The 19,121-nt window shown below is 40.8% G+C and overlaps 1 protein-coding gene across 1 annotated transcript; it reads left to right on the top strand.

The window, feature by feature from the left end:
• Window positions 1–17,417: 17,417 nt before the first annotated feature.
• Window positions 17,418–18,771, top strand: LOC117621964 (protein trichome birefringence-like 19). The gene is made up of 2 exons (XM_034352486.1): window positions 17,418–17,891; window positions 17,983–18,771. The coding sequence occupies exons 1-2, from the start codon at window positions 17,418–17,420 to the stop codon at window positions 18,769–18,771; spliced, it is 1,263 nt and encodes a 420-aa protein (XP_034208377.1).
• Window positions 18,772–19,121: the final 350 nt, after the last annotated feature.

Genomic DNA, 19,121 nt, shown 5'->3' with positions numbered 1-19,121 from the left:
GACAAGTAATTGGATTGATTTTGTGGTTGGGCTAATGGTGGGGAAAGGTTTTCATAAATTTAAATAATTATAAACTTTTAATGTTGTGCAATTTTGTATGGGTTCGGATCCTCTGCTTTGTTAGGATCTGTTTGACTTTTATTATTTGTATTTCCAAGCCTAATCGAGTCCTTAGTATTTCAAAAATGGATTTTAGTCTCCAAGCCCTAAATCCAAGTCACAACGTGATTCATAATATCAACTACTGTTGAAGTTTGAATGAAATATATGAACTTGACTTCCACATTAGAAACGAAGAAAAAGTCTCTACTCCTTAGATCATCTACAGCGCAAGACTCAAACCGGGGGAGAGGCCCCCTAGGCGAGCCCAACAGCGCTCCAGCGCGAGAAAATTAGCCCGGGCAGCTGCTGGGTCCCACCAGCCCGGGCAGGCCCAAGGGCAAGTTCCGCCTGGGCTTCAGCCCGAGTTTTGTGACGTCAGCGCACGGTAACTCAAATTTTTTTTCCCGTTGGCGCGTGTAAAAAAATTTGATTTCCGCGCGCTGACGTTATTGATGACGTCAGCCTTGATAGAACCCAATGGACAAGTGCCACGTGTACCGACAGGGACGCTCCGATGGTTTTTTTCCAGAAATCCGACGGTCCTCGTTTTTTTGACTTAAAAATTACAAAAAAAATTCTAAAAAATTCTGAAATTTTTTTAAAAAAATACCAAAAAATTATGTATTTTTTCCCTATAAATACCTAACCATTTTATTTACTTTCTGTGGGGGTCTTTTTCTTCCGGCAGCTGCAAATGGGCTGGGCTGCCGTAAAGCGGAAATAACTGGAATTGCCCCCTGTGCCTGAGTTCAAAAATTAAGCCCCAAAAGCACTTCGAAAGGGCAGTAAAGCCTTAGGAAGTGTTCTGGTTACCTTCACCAACGAAAATGATGGCTGCTTATAGGGGATTTATGCTTGCTTACAGATAAAGTTTTAGCTTAGCATGAGGAGATTGTGGCATGGGAGCAAGGTCAGCATGAGTTGAGCACCAAAGAGGAGAATAAGGCTTCCTAGGGAGAAATGGGAGTGTTTAAGATGAGGGAGACAAGGTTTGCAGGATGATCTTGGCTAAAAGGGGCTAAAGGAAGGGCATTACTTCTTCCGGCAGCTTGACAGACTTTGAAAATAGTCTGTTAACAGAGAAGAACGAAGAAGAAGAGTGAATAGGGCTACTGGATTTTTGCTAGTAAGAGAGGAAGCTTGCTCTCTCAGCCTGGGTTGGTTTTTGCTAGGTGGAGGGGACCTCCTTTTATAGCTGCGGGAAACCCTCATTCCCCAAGAAACCCTAATGGTCTCTTCCCCATCTTAGCAAGGTTTTCCTTCCCTTTTCCTTTCCTCTCTTGACTTTTCCTGTTTTAGTGAGATTTTTCTCTATCTATTTGCACAAAATCAGGGATTTTGGAGCTCAAGGCCTCCTTTCCTGCGGCTGCTTCAGGAGAAGATTTCTACTTCCAGCCATTTTCTTCCTTTCTTTCTCACTCTTTCCTATAACCAGTTTTGATAGGGAAGGAGTTGGGATGTGTATGTTGGTTTAAAGAGTGTCTCTCTTCCTGGCAGCTTGCATGTTAACATCCCTTGGTTTCTCTGGTGTTTTGTCTTGGAACTTGATCCATTCCTACGTGCTGGCACTTCCCAGCAGCCTTATTCAATGAACTTTCAAACTTCCTTTTCGTGGCTTCTATTCCAGCTAGGTGCTGGAGCTTGTGGTTCATCTATGGCAATTGTATGGGCCAAGGTTCACTAAGTAAATGGGCTATTTTTGTTGAATGATGGGCTTCTTGGTTGGGCTAATTTTTTCTTTGATTGGGTTATTTTGGTTGGGTCATTTTGGTTGGGTTATTTTCCCCCTTTTTGCTCACCCATATATTTGGGCCTAAGAAATGGGCTTGGGTTCCGAGGCTCCCAAGCAACCCGGAACCTCCATTTCTCGTCCCATCAATGGGCCTCATGACGACCTATTACCATCCATACCACAACCCACTCAAGCAAGCCCCGGGCATCTTGCGTGGCTTGAGCCCACTTAAGCTTGTAGCATGGCATGTTGTTTATTTGCTTGGCGTGGCATGTGTATAAGTGCATATGGCGAACTTTCGCGTGCCCAAATTGGGTTTCTTCTCGGTAAGATATTGCATTGGGCTGAGAATTTATTTGGGCCGAAGCGTGGATTTTTTGGGCCTCAACATTAGCCCCCTTGATTATTGGGGCCATGAATGTGTGTTGAAATGGTCCAAATAATCAATTTCTAGCCCAAAAATAAAATGCAGTGGCATGGCATGGCATGGGTTTAGGAGCAACTCAAGGATGACCAGTTAAGTGTCTCTGAAATTACAGCCAAGTTTTTTCCGGGAAGGTTGGAGGGGTCGCAATGGTCCCGCTTAAAACCCAATCCTTCTTAAACACCGAGGGTGTTGCCTTGAAGAACTTTCCTAGACACTGTAATTTTGGAGATTACTTACTAGAGTTACCAAGAGTTGACCTATTTTGTGGCATGATATAGGAGAAAATGCTTGGTGGATTAGCTCAAAATAACTTAGCTTGCATGATTTATTTCCTTGAGTGACTAGAGAGACTTGATTTTGCATGGTTGTGATTTGCAAGAGTTGTATTGATTTGCACGCTTGATGTTGGCATGTATTCTTGGTATCTGGCTTAACGCTTGGCATTGACATATATGCTTGGCTTTGACTTGTATGCTTGGATACTTGGCATTGGCATGTATGCTTGGATGCTTGGCATTGGCATGTATGCTTGATTTTTGCATGTATGCTTGGTATTGCTTGGCTTTGGCTTGTGTTGAGTTTACAGCACCAGCCCTAGAACACTTGAATTTGCAGACAAAACCTTAGTGAACGTGATAGTGTGCGACATGATGGCTAGATATTGGAAGAATGCTTGAAGTAGAGCATGTGCTGGGAGGGTATTTGGAATAGGGCATGTGCTAGAAGGATATTTGAAACAGGGCAGGTGCTGAAAAATCTTTTAAATAGGGCATGTGCCGGAAGGATGTTTGAAGTAAGGCATGTGCTGGAAGGATGTTTGAAATAGAGCAGGTGCTGAAAAACGTTTTGTTTGAAATGGGATAGGGCATGTGCCTGAAGCACGTGACTTGTCTTGCCATGATTTATCTTCTGGTTTTCCCTCATTCTCTTCTTTCTTCTTCTTCTTCAGGACCCAAACCCGTGGGTATTGTGCATCAGTACATAAGTCATATTTCGGAAGCTCGGATCAGAAAACTTCCTTGATGAAAGTTTCTCATCTGCTCGAGTACTATGGCCTGTAAAATTTGTAGAATTTGTAGAATTTTTCTGATACCTCAAAGCTGGTCTGTAACTTCTGCATTCATCCATGGCTGGTGAGTTTTTGCAGATTCTGGTTTTGCATGTGTCTTTAACTTAAGATGCTTGGATGATTGCACTTGCTTCACAAAATTTGCTCGAAATTATGTTGTTTATAACATATCCAAAATTGAGAATCATCCACCCATCCTAGTGCTTTCTGCCTCCATTTTTCTGAAGCATGTTCATGAGTTGATGTTGATGCCTTTGTTGCATGCTTGTCTTCTATGCTTGAATGCTTGATGTTGATGCCTCTGTTGCATGCTTGTCTTCTATGTTGATGCCTTTGTGAACTAGAAATCGAATTCAGAGGTTGAGCTTTTGATTTAGGATTCTAGCTTGGTGATAAACAAGAGGCATACGAGTTCACTTGGCTATGCATGCCAAGTGTTTGTCAAAATATCTCAAAGTAGCTTGCTGGTTGTTTTTTGAACTTTTGAAATGTTTCTTTTCAAATCTGAGTTGGAGCTTTTGAGACATGAAAATGGACTTCTCAATGGTTATGTTGGAATTGGTTTTGCGTCACTTGAAGAAAAAATGAATTTTCGGTGGAATTTCAAAGTAAGGGTTAAGTTGCTGGAGCTGTACAGTTTCTGCTGCATGGGCTGTTTTAGAAATCTGTTTGACATGCTTTCCTAGCTCGAAATGCAGCAAAATTTTGGAAAAATGAAGCTTGATATGTCTAGTTCTAAGCTGGAAAGTCTGGGATTTGTTGGTTGTAAGCTTGATTTATAGTGATTTTCGAGAGGTGGGATGTTCTAGCTAGGATGGTTGGAAAGCTTGTGTATAAGTTTTGCTTGGCATGTTGCTTTTGCTTGGGAATTTAGCATGTCCTTTCTGTTGGCATTGAGTGGTGATCTGAGTATTGCTAGAGCATGTTCTTGAGCATGATGTTGAAAGGTATTGTCGTAAGAGCATGAGTTCTTCAAATTGCTTGAAATGCCCGAATTGCTTGGAATGCTTGAATGAAATGAAATTTTTTTTTTAGCATGTGGATTGGTATCACGCCTTCTGAATTTAGTCAAATGCTTGATAGATGAGTTTGCTTGCACTTTGAGAAAATTATGCTTCCAGCGCCTCCCTTTGCGTATGAGTTCCTTTCCGGCGTCTGATTTTGGCTAACATATTCTCTTGTTTAGAATCTCCAAAGCATGAGAAAGCATGAGAAGTCTAATTTTCTAGGATTTTGATAGCATGAAAGTGAGTTTTGGTATCTTGCAACTTGTCTTTGGAAAAATTTATGCTTCAATAGCGATTATGCTTCCAGCATCCCCTTTTATCATGTGGTGGCCATTTTTTGAGCTTGTGAAAAGGCTGAACTTTGCATGATGCGTTTTTTTCTATGTAGGTGTATACGTCTCTGGCACAAGCAGGGGTAGGTACTGGAAGCCTGCGTCGTATTCCTTGCCGCTGGAAGCTTCGAGTGTATTGATTTCGCAACTTGGCAATTCGGATTTCTATCTCGATTTCTCAGTAAATAGTTCTGCTCCTTCACTGGAATCGTAAGTCTTTCTTTCGGCTTTGTAGGAATAGACATAGACTGGTGTTTGGCCTAGGCTTGTTTTTCTTGTGAACACACGCTTGATTAAATCTGGACTTTTCTCCGATCTTGTGGAAATAGAAATTGACAGAATGCATGCTCTGCAATGCTTGAATCTTCTTGCATTTTGAGGGAGAATTTGTTTGTCATGGGAATTGCTTGAGAATTTTGCTTGCCATGGATAAATTGCATGCTGCTTTGCTATTTGCTTAAGCCTTTTCTTTGGCGTGAGCTTGACTTGCCATGCTGGGCGTCTGCTTTGCGTGTGCTACGTTCTTGACCACCTTCTTTGATTGAACTATATGCATCACGAGCATATGCTTGTAACCGCATGATTAATACATAGGGTTAGAGGCTGTGGAAAGCTGGAGGAGAGCACCATTTGTTTCCTCTTATGAGCTTAGAGTTTGGACATGGCTAACTTTTTTCTTGGCTTTATAGGGATAGATATAAACATGTATATGGTGGGTCAGCAAGAATGTCTTGTAACTCATAGGGATTTTTTGTTTTTTGTGAAAAAGGTTACTAGGAGGTAAGTGGTGTTCAGTTTGTAACACTTGCTTTGTGAAAGGGTCTGCTGGAATGATTGATTGAGCATGAAATGGGAACTTTGCTTGTCATAAGCTCGAATAATAGATTGCATGATGCTTCAAAAAAATTTTTGTTTATGCATTTCGCTTGGCATGAGATGGCTTGCTTTGCTTGGCCTGTGAAGTTCATATAGCTTGCATGCTAGCGTGGAGATTTCTTGGCTTTAACACAGAGAACCTGCTTCATACTTTGCCCTTTTACAGCATATTCCTCGTTGGTAATTCTTGTAGGGACTCACATAATAAGTCCCAATGATCTTTGTGATGAGTGATGGCCTATTTCCCCTTGCACGACGGGTTGAAGAATGGACAACTACCTTCATAGCTTAGAAACACTTACCAAGACTCGATCATAGGCACTGAGTAAGCTTAGGAAGCTACTCTCATTCCCAGGTGTTGTATAGAACAAAGACACGTTTTCGGCAGCCACCTTACTTTTTTTTTTTTTCAATACCCTTGCAGCATCACTAAGGGTTGGCCACAGGGGTTCGATTGCGAGTTGACAGCCCCAACTACCAAAGATGTTTCGCGAATGATTGAAGGTTGCCAAGGAAACTTCGTTTTTGACCTTACAGCAGCGTGTTGAAAGGGCTTAAGGGTGTGTCTTATTAGGATTTTGCATGGTCTTCCCGATGAATGCTTAGAAGAAGTTATAGCACACTATTTTTAGAGCACGAGCTGCTTGTAGCATGAAGATGTATGCATGATCCCCTTAAGCAAGAGTTGTCGTTAATGCGTTAAGCCTTCAGGAACACGAATTGGAGAGCCAGTGCCGTAAGTTACTAGACCTTCTCCTTGACTGAGAATGGCGCTTGGTGCATGGTGGAAACATCGAAAGGATCATCCATAGCGCTTCTTCTATTCTGTTTTAGTCATGCACCGTGATCTAGTTGAGATACCCGATTCTCCTTCTTCGCACCGTAATATATATATATTCTTTTAATAGAAAGGGCATATCTTCCAGCACCATCTTTCTCTACCACTTGTCCTTATTTCATTTTGCAGGCTGCATTTCTTTGTTGTAGGGGCTGGCTGGCTCAGTGGGTAGTAGCTTTTCCTTTTGAAACTGTAGGGTGTATCGATCTTTAGCATAGTTGACTGCGTCTGGGCTCGAGTTGTACCCCTTTTTTTTTTGGAGAGCCTAAAGCTCATGTTGTCGGAAACTTGGAACACAACATTGTTCCATACTTTCTGTCAGAACTTTTGATGTAGAATGCTTTAGATATTGAGCTTCGGCCTGTTTTGTATGCTTTGCTTGGTTGGAAATAATGAAATGCATGAATTGTTGCGATTTGGAATGCATTGAGATAAAGATTTCCAGCTTGTTCTGTACACTCTACTTGGCTGAAATGCATGAGTTGCTTGAGATTTTAACAGGTCGGGTTGTGATAGATGCCAGGTATATGCTACCAATTTTTTTTTTTAGGTTGAGAGCATCTCACGAGTCGCGGAGGATACACTTCCTACTCCTCCTCTTGGGACGTCCAGCGTAGCTGCCGACACTCCCCTGCACCTTCCAGCAGCGCAGCCTCCTGCTCATCCTTTCATAAGCACATCTGACACAACTGCCGGCACCTCTCCACAGCTTCCAGCAGTGCTGCCTCCTACTCCTTCTTTCATAAGCATATCTGACACAATTACCGGCACCTCTCCACAGCTTTCGGCAGTGCTGCCTCCTTTCCTAAGCACATCCGACACAACTTCCGGCACCTCTCCACAGCTTCCAGCAGTGTCGCCTTGTGGTGAGATTATTGATGACAACCATAAGGACGGTGATGTTTCCACCTCCGTAGGGCATTTATCGGAGAAAAGCATGTCTTGGCAAGATTGGGAGAATTCCTTCATGGCGTTCAAAGCCTTCTTTGATGGTGGTGCTTAAGATATGTGAGGCCATAACTCTAGGCTCTCATGTGGACTTCTTCATCAACCTTGTGAGGAACCTAGCATGTGCTGTCTTTGGAGTGCGGGCCATTCAAAGCATGAAATTATCACATGGTTCCAGTGAGGTAAAAGCTGCTGTCGACACTTTGATCATTAAGCAACAGGAATTGGACAAGCAGCGCCGGGAAGTGCATGCCCTTTTTTTTTTTTGCTAAGGGTATTTCTGCCGACAATGCTGAGTGTGTGACGGAGGCAACAGCCAGATCATCTCCTAGTGCTTCTTTCGTTCTTTTTGGGCATTCTTCACAGCTTCAAGGTATATAATTCCTCTCTTGTTTTTTTTATCGGGCTACTCCTTCCAGCATCCCTTGGTCTTAACACACATCTTCTTCTTGCAGGTTGTCTCCTCTTGGCTTGGTGACTGATTATCTTGGCGCGTGGTTCTGTTCCCTTGAAGACCATAGGCTGCATGGGTCTTTAGCATGTGTAGTTTTATCTTGCTTTGACTGTAGTTTTTTTTTTTTTAGACACTCTAACGACCATGTCGTTATGGCTTTGTAATGTAATGTTGAATCACTGGAGCTTGTATCCATTTCTGAATGCTTGAGGCATGTTGTAATCTGCATGTCTTATATATATATGTTGCTTGGTTGGCAAAATTTGTTTTTATGAACTGTTGGAGATTCTTTGACAGGTTGGATATCCTTAAAAACAAGGTATATGTTGCCAAAATTTTGTCTGACCACTAGGCCTGAAAAACACCCTCTTGTCATACCCAAAAAGGGTCAGACTAGTGTATGTATGGTCTTTGTAAAATTCCCAGATGTTTTGCATATTCTGGTTGCTCATCAAAAGAGGACAATGGTTTCGTTGTTCCAACAGCTCAAGAATGCATGCCCCATATTATTTTGCTTTGGCGTGCAGCTTGTTGATGGCCTCTGACCCCATCCAAGTGACTTTGCTTGGCATGTCTTACTGCTAAGTGGCGTGCTTGACATAAGATTAACTTAGCTGTAGTAAAGCTTGAGCCACTTTGCATTAATGAATACTCCCATCAAATCAAGCCCCCAAGTATGAAAGGACCAAGGAGTGTGCATGTCTTGCAATAGCATGAAAGGTTGTGGCTTAGATTGACATGTATTTGGCATGTATTGTAGTAGGCTGTCATGCTCTGTTTAACAGAGCCACAGCTACTGCTTTACCTGCATGCAGCTCATAACCCAACTAATCAAGGAGTGATTTGCAGCTCATAACTCATTGTACTTTTTTCAACTTTTGTGAGGTTATGAGAGGTTACGGCAGCTGTCTCTTGATAATCTTGCTAACTAAATGAAGCCCCCAAGTGGCGTTCTTCCGGCATGTCCAATTTGAATACTTCGCTGCTGGAACCATTCATCCGTCCATCAGTAAGTGGCCATGGAGTGCTATAACTTGAAGGTTTTGAATATTTACACCTGTGAGCTTTTTCCATGTTTCCATAAGGCTCCCAAATAGCCTTTGATGGCTTTGGGTATTGCATGGCAAGATGAACTTAGGATATCCCTCTATTGCAATGTTGACAATTTGGCATGATAGCATGGCTTCTTCTCTGTGCTTCCGGCAGCTAGAAACACCAAGTGAAATGCTTGAGTTGCATGATTTTGGAGATGGATTGTTTTTTTCTTGGCATGATTCCTCTTTAGACCATCTCCTATGGCACAATTTTGTTGTTGGCATGGCTTGGCGCTGCTGAGCGTGTTGAGATGCTGATCGGTACAGGAACATAGGGTCCCATGCTCCTTGAGGCTTGAGGTGTAGAGAAATGTACTCATCATCTTTAAAAGAACAAAGTGCTTGATAGATATATAATTTCTGCATGACCAAAGCAGATGGTGGTTAAAATAATACATATGTTGCAACTTGTAAATGAATATAATTGATATTTGTCGATTTCAAATGAATGTCATTCAACATCATTAACTAATGAATGAATCACACATCAATATTAAACCAACAAAGGTTGCTTTTAGTAATATGCAAGCATGTGATGCTTTGGCAATTATTAAAGCACATGATGATATTCGTGCTTTGAGTAGTGTGTAAATGTCTAGTGTTTGTATTCCTTTCAAAGTGAAAGATAAGAGATAAAGGAAGCTGAATAGCCCAACTTCACTCTGTTGGTATTGGCCTAAAACATGATTTATATATATATAATAAAAAAATTTATCATTACATGTTTATATTTGAATAGATGACATGCTCGTGCTGCTTTTACAAGTATGGCATGTGGCATGATAATATATATTTTATTGTGAAATCTAAAAAGGTAGGAAAGAGAAAGAAAGAATTTCTTATCTTTGGCTTCCAATAGAGAGCATGTGGATTGTGGAGCCGATAATGGCATAGAAAGTCAGGGCATTCTGTGGGCAGTGCCAAAGATGGAGGTGATGCAAGCAGCATTCCAGAGAGGACTTGTTCAATCTTGAGTTGCATGGATAAATTGAGCTTTGGGGGTTAAGGAGCGCATATACTAGCATGATGTTTGAAATGGGGCAGGGGCTAAGAAGATTTGAAATGAGGCAAGTGCCATAAATTCTTTGCTTGTAGAGTAGGAGCTGGAAGAATGTAACTTGGCTTGGAATGATATAGTTGGACTTGCTGATGTGAATAATGTTCACACAGCTCTTGGAACCAAGGCATACCTTAGTTTAGCATGAGAAACTTTGAAGTGCTTGTGCTTGACCTTTTTTTTTTTAATTGGCAGGAAGCCCCCAAGTCATTTGGAACTGAATTTTGACTCCTCTTTTCTTCTTATACAGATTTGCTTGGCACGAAACCCCCAAGTATTTTGGAGTTTGCATGTGTAGTTCACTCAAATGCATGAATGATGAATTTGCCAAAGCCCCCAGCCCTCTTACAAGATCTTGTCTTACTTGAGAATGGAGATCTAAGGCATAAACAAAGGGAGCATGTGAGCAATCTATATCATGTTTGTTCTGCAAAGCAGATAGCCAAAAAAAAGAAAAGGCAGGAAGGAATGTTCTTATCTCTTTATTTTCTCTGGTTTATTGCTTCTAGCAGCAGCTCTTCCAGCGATGGTGTTTGGATGACAAGCTTGGCTCTGTCCTTCTTCCTTGGAGGCATTGATGAAGATAATGGCTTAATCCCCAGTGAAGTCGCCAATTTATGTGGGGGTCTTTTTCTTCCGGCAGCTGCAAATGGGCTGGGCTGCCGTAAAGCGGAAATTACTGGAATTGCCCCCTTGTGCCTGAGTTCAAAAATTAAGCCCCAAAAGCACTTCGAAAGGGCAGTAAAGCCTTAGGAAGTGTTCTGGTTACCTTCACCAACGAAAATGATGGCTGCTTATAGGGGATTTATGCTTGCTTACAGATAAAGTTTTAGCTTAGCATGAGGAGATTGTGGCATGGGAGCAAGGTCAGCATGAGTTGAGCACCAAAGAGGAGAATAAGGCTTCCTAGGGAGAAATGGGAGTGTTTAAGATGAGGGAGACAAGGTTTGCAGGATGATCTTGGCTAAAAAGGGCTAAAGGAAGGGCATTACTTCTTCCGGCAGCTTGACAGACTTTGAAAATAGTCTGTTAACAGAGAAGAACGAAGAAGAAGAGTGAATAGGGCTGCTGGATTTTTGCTAGTAAGAGAGGAAGCTTGCTCTCTCAGCCTGGGTTGGTTTTTGCTAGGTGGAGGGGACCTCCTTTTATAGCTGCGGGAAACCCTCATTCCCAAAGAAACCCTAATGGTCTCTTCCCCATCTTAGCAAGGTTTTCCTTCCCTTTTCCTTTCCTCTCTTGACTTTTCCTGTTTTAGTGAGATTTTTCTCTATCTATTTGCACAAAATCAAGGATTTTGGAGCTCAAGGCCTCCTTTCCTGCGGCTGCCTCAGTAGAAGATTTCTACTTCCAGCCATTTTCTTCCTTTCTTTCTCACTCTTTCCTATAACCATTTTTGATAGGGAAGGAGTTGGGATGTGTATGTTGGTTTAAAGAGTGTCTCTCTTCCTGGGAGCTTGCATGTTAACATCCCTTGGTTTCTCTGGTGTTTTGTCTTGGAACTTGATCCATTCCCATGTGCTGGCACTGCCCAGCAGCCTTATTCAATGAACTTTCAAACTTCCTTTTCGTGGCTTCTATTCCAGCTAGGTGCTGGAGCTTGTGGTTCATCTATGGCAATTGTATGGGCAAAGGTTCACTAAGTAAATGGGCTATTTTTGTTGAATGATGGGCTTCTTGGGCCTCAACACTTTCCACACAAGATCTTCATACAATTCTTCTCCATCCCCAATATTTTTTACTCTCCACTCACATTATTCACTTTCCTCACCAATTCTCCATACAAACTCTTCTCCTTCCAATATTTTTTACTCTCCACTCACATTTTTCACTTCCCACACCAATTCTCCATACAAACTCTTCTCCTTCCAATATTTTTTACTCTCCACTCACATTTTTCTACTACTTTCCATTTGTATAAAAAAAAAAAAAAACAAATGGCATCTTCTGTCGAAACCGGAGGCTCGTGGTCAACTCAGGAAGATATTGCGTTGTGTCAGTCTTGGGTGAACGTTAGTCATGACCCTATCACGGGCAATGAGATGAAGTTCCATCATATGTGGAGCAAAATTCATGGAGAATTTTGTCAAAGATCGGGTTCCATTCGGACCGAAATGGCGTTGTCTAGTAGATGGAAACTTCTGAATAAAGAGTTAGGCAAATGGAGAAATGCCTTGACAAAAGCAAGGGAGAACATTCGAAGCGGTCAAAATCTATCCGATGAGGTAAAATATTTATAATTGCCATTTTCATCAATTTAATGTAACTTTTTTTTTTTTTGCATATTCTATTTCTTTTTCTTGCATAATCTTTTTTTTTTCTTTTTGCATTTCCAATTTGTCTATATTTTCTTGCATAATCAATTTTATTCTTGCATTTCAAAATAGTTTATATTTTCTTGCATAATAATTTTTTTTTTCTTGCACTTCCAATTATTTATTTTTAATAGATCATACAAGCACAAATGTGGTTCGGTGCCATGGGGCAAGGCAAAAAAAGTTTCGTGCATTTTCAATGTTGGGAAGTTGTGAAGGATTGTTCGAGATTCAAAATTATTCCCACCGGTCCGCCGGTTGTGTTGAATGAGACGCCGCTCCACGATTCACCATCAACCGATTCGCCATTGGACTCCCCAATGGAAACGGAGTCACCACTCCCACGTCCGCCGAGACCTATTGGGAGAAAGGCGGCAAAGGCCAAGAGAGGGGGCACTTCGAACAATGAATGTGTACAATTATTGGAGCAAATAGCTAAGAACACCTCACTAAGAATTGAGAGAGACTTGAAAAGAGATGAAGTGGACAAGGCACGAGAGGAAACATTTGCAATTCAACAGCAGCATGCACAAGAAAAAGACATGGATGATAGAGAGATGAAAATCATGGCCATGGATATGAGCCATATGTCTCCTGAAACAAAGGCCTATTGGAAGCATAGACGAAGGGATGTGATGAGAAGAAAACTTTTCCATGACGACGGACCTAGCAATACGGATTGGTTAAATGATGAAAACCATTAGGTTGTATTGAAACACCTTTGCCATATGTTGTATTGTTGTATTGTTGTATTGTTGTATTGTTGTATTATCCTTTAATTTGTTGTATTGTTTCCTTTTCATTAAATAAAAAAAGCATTAAATAATATGACTATTTATTAAAAACATTTGAGCATCAAAACAAAGATTAATTAAAACCAAACCTTAATTTATTGCAAACAACACACAAAACAAACCATACATAAAAGCATAATAATAATAAATAAAAGCATAATTCCAAAAAACACCACACACAAAATAAAGCATAATTAAAAACAAAGCATAATTCCAAACAAAGCACTAATCTTGACTTCATCCATTGTGATTGCCTTTCATCTCCCACAAGTGCTCGATCAAGTCAACTTGACGTCTCTCGTGAACATATGAAGATTGCATTTCTTCATAACGATCAATCATGGGGTTGTTGAATCGACCATCCCGAACTAACGGTTCGGGCTCCATTGGTAGTCCATTTGGTCCCATCGGCCTTTCATATATTCTTGTCAATGCCGTGTTCATGGGATCGGGTTCAAACACCTCTGGAGCATCGTAGTCATACTCATCCTCCACAATCATGTTGTGGAGGATGATGCAAGTCATCATAATACTCCTCAGCACCTCCTCATCTAGCATCCGAGCAGCACCCCTGATAATTGCCCAACGAGCTTGCAAGATACCGAAACACCTTTCCACGTCTTTCCTGTAACCTTCTTGAAAGGAAGCAAAGCTTCTTTCCTTCTCGGATTGGGGATTCGGAATTGTTTTCACGAATGTCGTCCACCTAGGATAAATTCCGTCGGCAAGGTAGTATGCACCAGAGTATACGGTATTGTTGATTTGGTATGTGACCTGGGGGGAATGACCTCGCAATACCTCGTCGAACACCGGGGATTGACCAAGGACATTGAGGTCATTCTGAGATCCGGCAACCCCGAAGAAGGCATGCCAAACCCAACAGTCGAATGAAGCTATGGCCTCCAAAATTATACTTTTTTGGCCCTTTCGATTCCCGTACTCTCCTTGCCAAGCAGTAGGACAATTCTTCCACTGCCAGTGCATGCAATCAATGCTTCCAATCATGCCTGGGAAACCTCGAGCCTCTGCTTTTTGTAGCAACCTTTGCAGGTCCCTCGGCGTGGGTTTGCGAAGGTACTCCCTCGTGTACAAATTTTTCACTGCATCACAGAATCTCACCAAGCACTCTAGGATAGTTGATTTTCCCATCCTTGCAATCTCATCCACCTGCTCTGCAGATGCCCCATAAGCAAGCATCCACAAAGCAGCTGTAAGTTTTTGCTCCGGGATAAGACCCAAAACTCCAACAGCATCATGCTTTTGAATGAAGTATGTGTCGTAATTACAAATATCATGCATGATTTTTTTGAAACAAATGTGGCTGCATTCTATATCTCTCTCGAAACTTATGAGCAGGATATAATGAATTTGGGATAAAGTAATCCTCCAAGAGATTCTTACCCCGAGACTCTCTACGTCTGTCCACATTTGGGGCACGAGGACGACGGTGTTGCCTTGATTGATTAAGCATACACACCGCTGCTGCAAGCATTTGTTCCTCTTCTTCATCGGCGTCCCGATCTTCTTCAGCACGTCTACGCCGGATTTCTTCCCTTTCTTTCTGTTGCCTCTCTAACACCCTCCTCAAGTTTGACATTGAGAGTAGAATGTGTTTTGTAAAATCTGAGAAATGAAGGAATAGATAAGAGATGGTGTGAGAGGTATGAGTTGATGGTGTAGTTTTATAGAGGGATTCAGAAGATAGAGATGACACGTGGCACAATTTTAGAGGATGAAAATCTTATCTGAAATCTGAGATTATAATTTTAAAAAAATATCTGAAAATCTTATCTGACAGAGATGACACGTGGCACAATTTTAGAGGGTGAAAATCTTATCTAAAATATGAGATTATAATTTTTTTTAAATATCTGAAAATCTTATCTGACATGGGACACGTGGCACAATTTTAGAGGGTGAAAATGTTATCTGAAATATGAGATTATAATTTTTTTTAATGAATATCCGAAAATTTTATCTGGAATAAGACACGTGGCAATCGAGATTCTCATCCGAAAATCTTTTCTGAAAAATAATGGACACGTGACAACCAATAATATTATCCGAAAATTTAATTACAAAAGATTATCAAAATTAATGGTTTAAAGTATAAAAAAAATAGAAAATAAAGTACAATGAATAGTATTTGCCTTGGACTTGCCCCAGACTTAGCCCTCATGGGTGGAATCACAAATGGCAAGGCTGCCACTATTCATGTGAATAGTGGCAGCCCTTGCTTGCCCTTGCCTTAGACTTAGCCCTTATAGTTACAAGCCCTGTGGAAAGTGAATAATATTGGTTCTATGTATAGAAAAAATTTCCAAAATTTTTTGATATATTTTTTTAAATTTTTTGATATATTTTTAAATTTTTTTTAGCCAAAAATTGGACAACCGTTGGATTTTGCAAGATTTTTTGATCAGAGGCTCCAGGAGAAGCCACGTGGCTTGTAACCATTGAGCAATGTGGGCTGGTGGGTCCAACAGTAAAAAAAATAATTGAAAATCAGCTGCTGACATCAGCAGCCCGCAGGCAACAGCCCAGTCAATTTCTGCCTGTGGGCTTGCTCGGGCTGGTAGGTCCCATGCCTTGCCCAGGCTGGATTTCCTGCGCTGGAACCGTATTGGGCTTGGCAGGAGGGCCTTTTACCCAGTTTGATAGCAATGCTGGAGCTGCTCTTATAAGTGGGAGTCTTCCCACATGTGCTATATGAAAGGGGGGCCTAGTGGAGTGGAATTTGGACCTCACCTTTTGATTGGGCTTGGATTATATATATATATAATGATTAATATTTAGTAGCAAGTGGACTATGCTAGCCACCTACAGCTTTAAGCCTGATCATTCAGATAATGATTGCATCCTCTGTTTTACCGCGGCTGCTAGCACAAAGAAAGCCGATGCTTTCTTTGCCTCTTCTACCTCTACACAGCATTACTCTGTCGGACTTTCTCCCATTGCGGAGAATTCCCCACTACTGCCTGAAAGTTACTAGAGCCATAGCACAATGATTTCATTATTACCTAAATTATAAACACACCAGCCTATTATTTGGTATTTGATAAAGCTTTGTTTTTCTCTTCTATTTTAATTTTTTGGGATATAATGGTCGAAGTCATGTCAGAGAGGTAGGTCCAAGAACGCCTAAATTATAGGCAAAACCCAACCAGCCTATTTCCTCAATGAATTAGGGACTATCTAAGCTAGTGAACAATTTGCCAGCTCTAAGTAAAGGGATGAACTTGTGGATTTGATACATGTCCGTTGGCCGGCGACGAATGTGGATTATTATATTGCTGATTAATTGTATAAAATGAGAGGCATATATATATTTGATAATTGGTGTCTTTTGGCCTTCAACCACCCTTTATTCTCAAGGTTTTTTGTTTCATTAATTTGTAATTTAGCAGAGACAGATATTGTTCAAAGTTGTAGATAGATTGTGATCTTTGTAACTTGGAAAGCACCAAATGACACTGTCATTTTCCTATATATTTCCAAGCTTCCACACAACATATGCTTACTAAGGTAACTGGTAAATATATGGACAAAAAATTTACCTCAAACACTTTAAATTTCAGAGCACCATTTTAGATCACCTGTTTGTTTGGTTGCCAAAGTAATTGTGATAGCAACCAAGCAACTGCTTGGAAAATGGTGGCAATTTACTCAATATTTAAAGCCATCTTTCGGTCATTGAAGACTGAAAGTTACCATCTTTTTCTTCATTTTTTCTTTTAGTTTTTGCGTAGGAAAGGTAGAAAACTCTTGGCAACAGTTTTGTTTCTAGATGATATCGTGAAGTCCATAGATATGTAGACAAAAACTGCATTATTACGTTCCATTATCAAAGCGAACATGGACACTGTGAACTGTGAAGGGCATGATTTCAAACTTTACAATCATTTATGACTTCACTCTTAAGGCACGCCAGAGTTTACTTGGTCATCAAATTCGAATCACTTCTGCCACAAAATACCTGATGACAGACAAACCATGAAGTGAATCAAAGTAAATACATGGACGGACTTAATTATTGTTGGCAAGTTTTTAGCCAAAGAATTTAAAAAATAATAATCAAAACCATTTGTTTAAAATTATTACTTAAAAAGTCATTATTCATCAAGTAATAAGATTTAGTGGAGATGCCTCTGTTTTAAAAGGTAATATTATTCAATTATATGTAAATTTTTGCATCATCATGATGGTGATTTGGTGGGTAACCATGGCCAACTAGTTGCTTTGAAAATATATGATTGTCAGTTTTGCTAAATTATCCAAAGCCATAACCTTCAGCTAATCACATTATTATTGGACCCATTTATATATATATATATATTGCTTGAATCTATCTTGCCTCACAGTTCTCTTCTCCACCATGAAGTTTCATGCCATTGATCTCCCTAATGGAAAATACACACAACCCAACAACAGCCACAAAAATATTTTTCTGCTAGCCCTGACCTTAGTTCTGCTCACTACAATCCCTCTCTGTCTAAACAACATCTCAAATTCCCCATTGCCGTCTCCTAAGAACAATGCCGGCGGTTCAAAAAGCATCGAAAAAGAAGATCAATGCCAAATATTTAATGGGAACTGGGTTCCATGTCCTGATGGACCTGCTTACTACACAAATGAAACTTGCAATCTGATCATTGATGAGCAAAACTGCATGAAGTTTGGGAGACCTGATACGGAGTTCATGAAATGGAGGTGGAAGCCTGATGCTTGTGAGTTGCCCTTGTTTGATGCAGCTCAGTTCTTGGAGCTTGTTAGAGGCAAGTCATTGGCTTTCCTTGGTGACTCTGTGGGAAAGAATCAAATGCAGTCATTGCTTTGCCTCTTAGCCAGTGTAAGCCTTCAAATTAGCCTACAAAGACTTGAAACATTCTAAGATTATTGTTTGTTCTTACAAGATTGTGTGTTTTTTGTTTTTCTTTCAGGTGGCTTATCCTGAGGACATTTCTCATAAATATTCGTCAAACACAGATTACTTCAAGCGCTATGTCTACAATGATTACAATTTCACCATAGCAACTCTCTGGTCCCCCTACTTGGTTAAATCTAGAGACGCAGATCCTAGTGGACATGACATCAACAGCCTCATGAGCCTCTACTTAGATGAGCCCGACGAGGCATGGCTAACTCAGGTCGAACAATTCGACTATGTGATCGTCTCAGCAGGACAATGGTTCTTCCGGCCACTAATGTACCATGAAAATGGTCACGTTATCGGGTGTCACAAGTGCGAAAAAGACAGCATGACGTCGTTTGTCACCTCCTACGGATACAGAAAGGCCTTTCAAACGGTGTTTAGAACCCTTCGAAGCCTTAAAAACTACAAGGGGGTGACATTTCTGAGGACGTTTTCTCCCTCACACTTCGAAAACGGGGCATGGAACGAGGGAGGGAACTGTGTGAGGACAAGTCCTTTTACCAAAGAAGAAACGAAGCTAGATGGGTATGTTTTGGAAATGTACTTGACTCAAGTGGAGGAGCTAAAAGCAGCACAAGAGCAAGGCCTGCAAAGAGGCCTGCAGTTTAGGTTGATGGACACAACAGAAGCTATGTTGCTGAGGCCTGATGGACACCCAAACTTCTATGGACACTCACCTCATAGGAATATGACTCTTGCCGACTGTGTTCACTGGTGCTTGCCAGGCCCCATTGATACGTGGAATGAGATCTTGCTGTCTATGTTGAAGACGGGGTACAGGCCATCTCGATTATAATATATGTATTTATACAAACATTATTAATTTTTATTATTTGCATCATACCAAAAAAAAAAAGTGTTTGATACATGTTAGCATTATCTTCTGGTGAAAACGACAGCGTACTTGCATAAATTTGATTGTGTTTGCTGGCTACTAATAGATTTTAATAATTAATATGATTTATTTAGTGCCCAATTAGGAAAGAATATGGACCACTTGAAGACGACAGAAATTTCGTTGTTAATTCCAGTCTAGTTTCGGTGTATATGAATCTTGTCAAGTGCACCACCTGTTCTGACGGCTAAACAAATATTGAGACTTGCATTGCAAAATTTGAAAATAATATTTATTACCTATAGATAGAG

Source organism: Prunus dulcis, chromosome 3 (genome assembly GCF_902201215.1).
Source record: "Prunus dulcis chromosome 3, ALMONDv2, whole genome shotgun sequence".
Lineage (NCBI taxonomy): Eukaryota > Viridiplantae > Streptophyta > Magnoliopsida > Rosales > Rosaceae > Prunus > Prunus dulcis.
The sequence above is the reverse complement of the archived record's forward strand: the minus strand, read 5'-3'. Positions and strand labels throughout refer to the sequence as shown.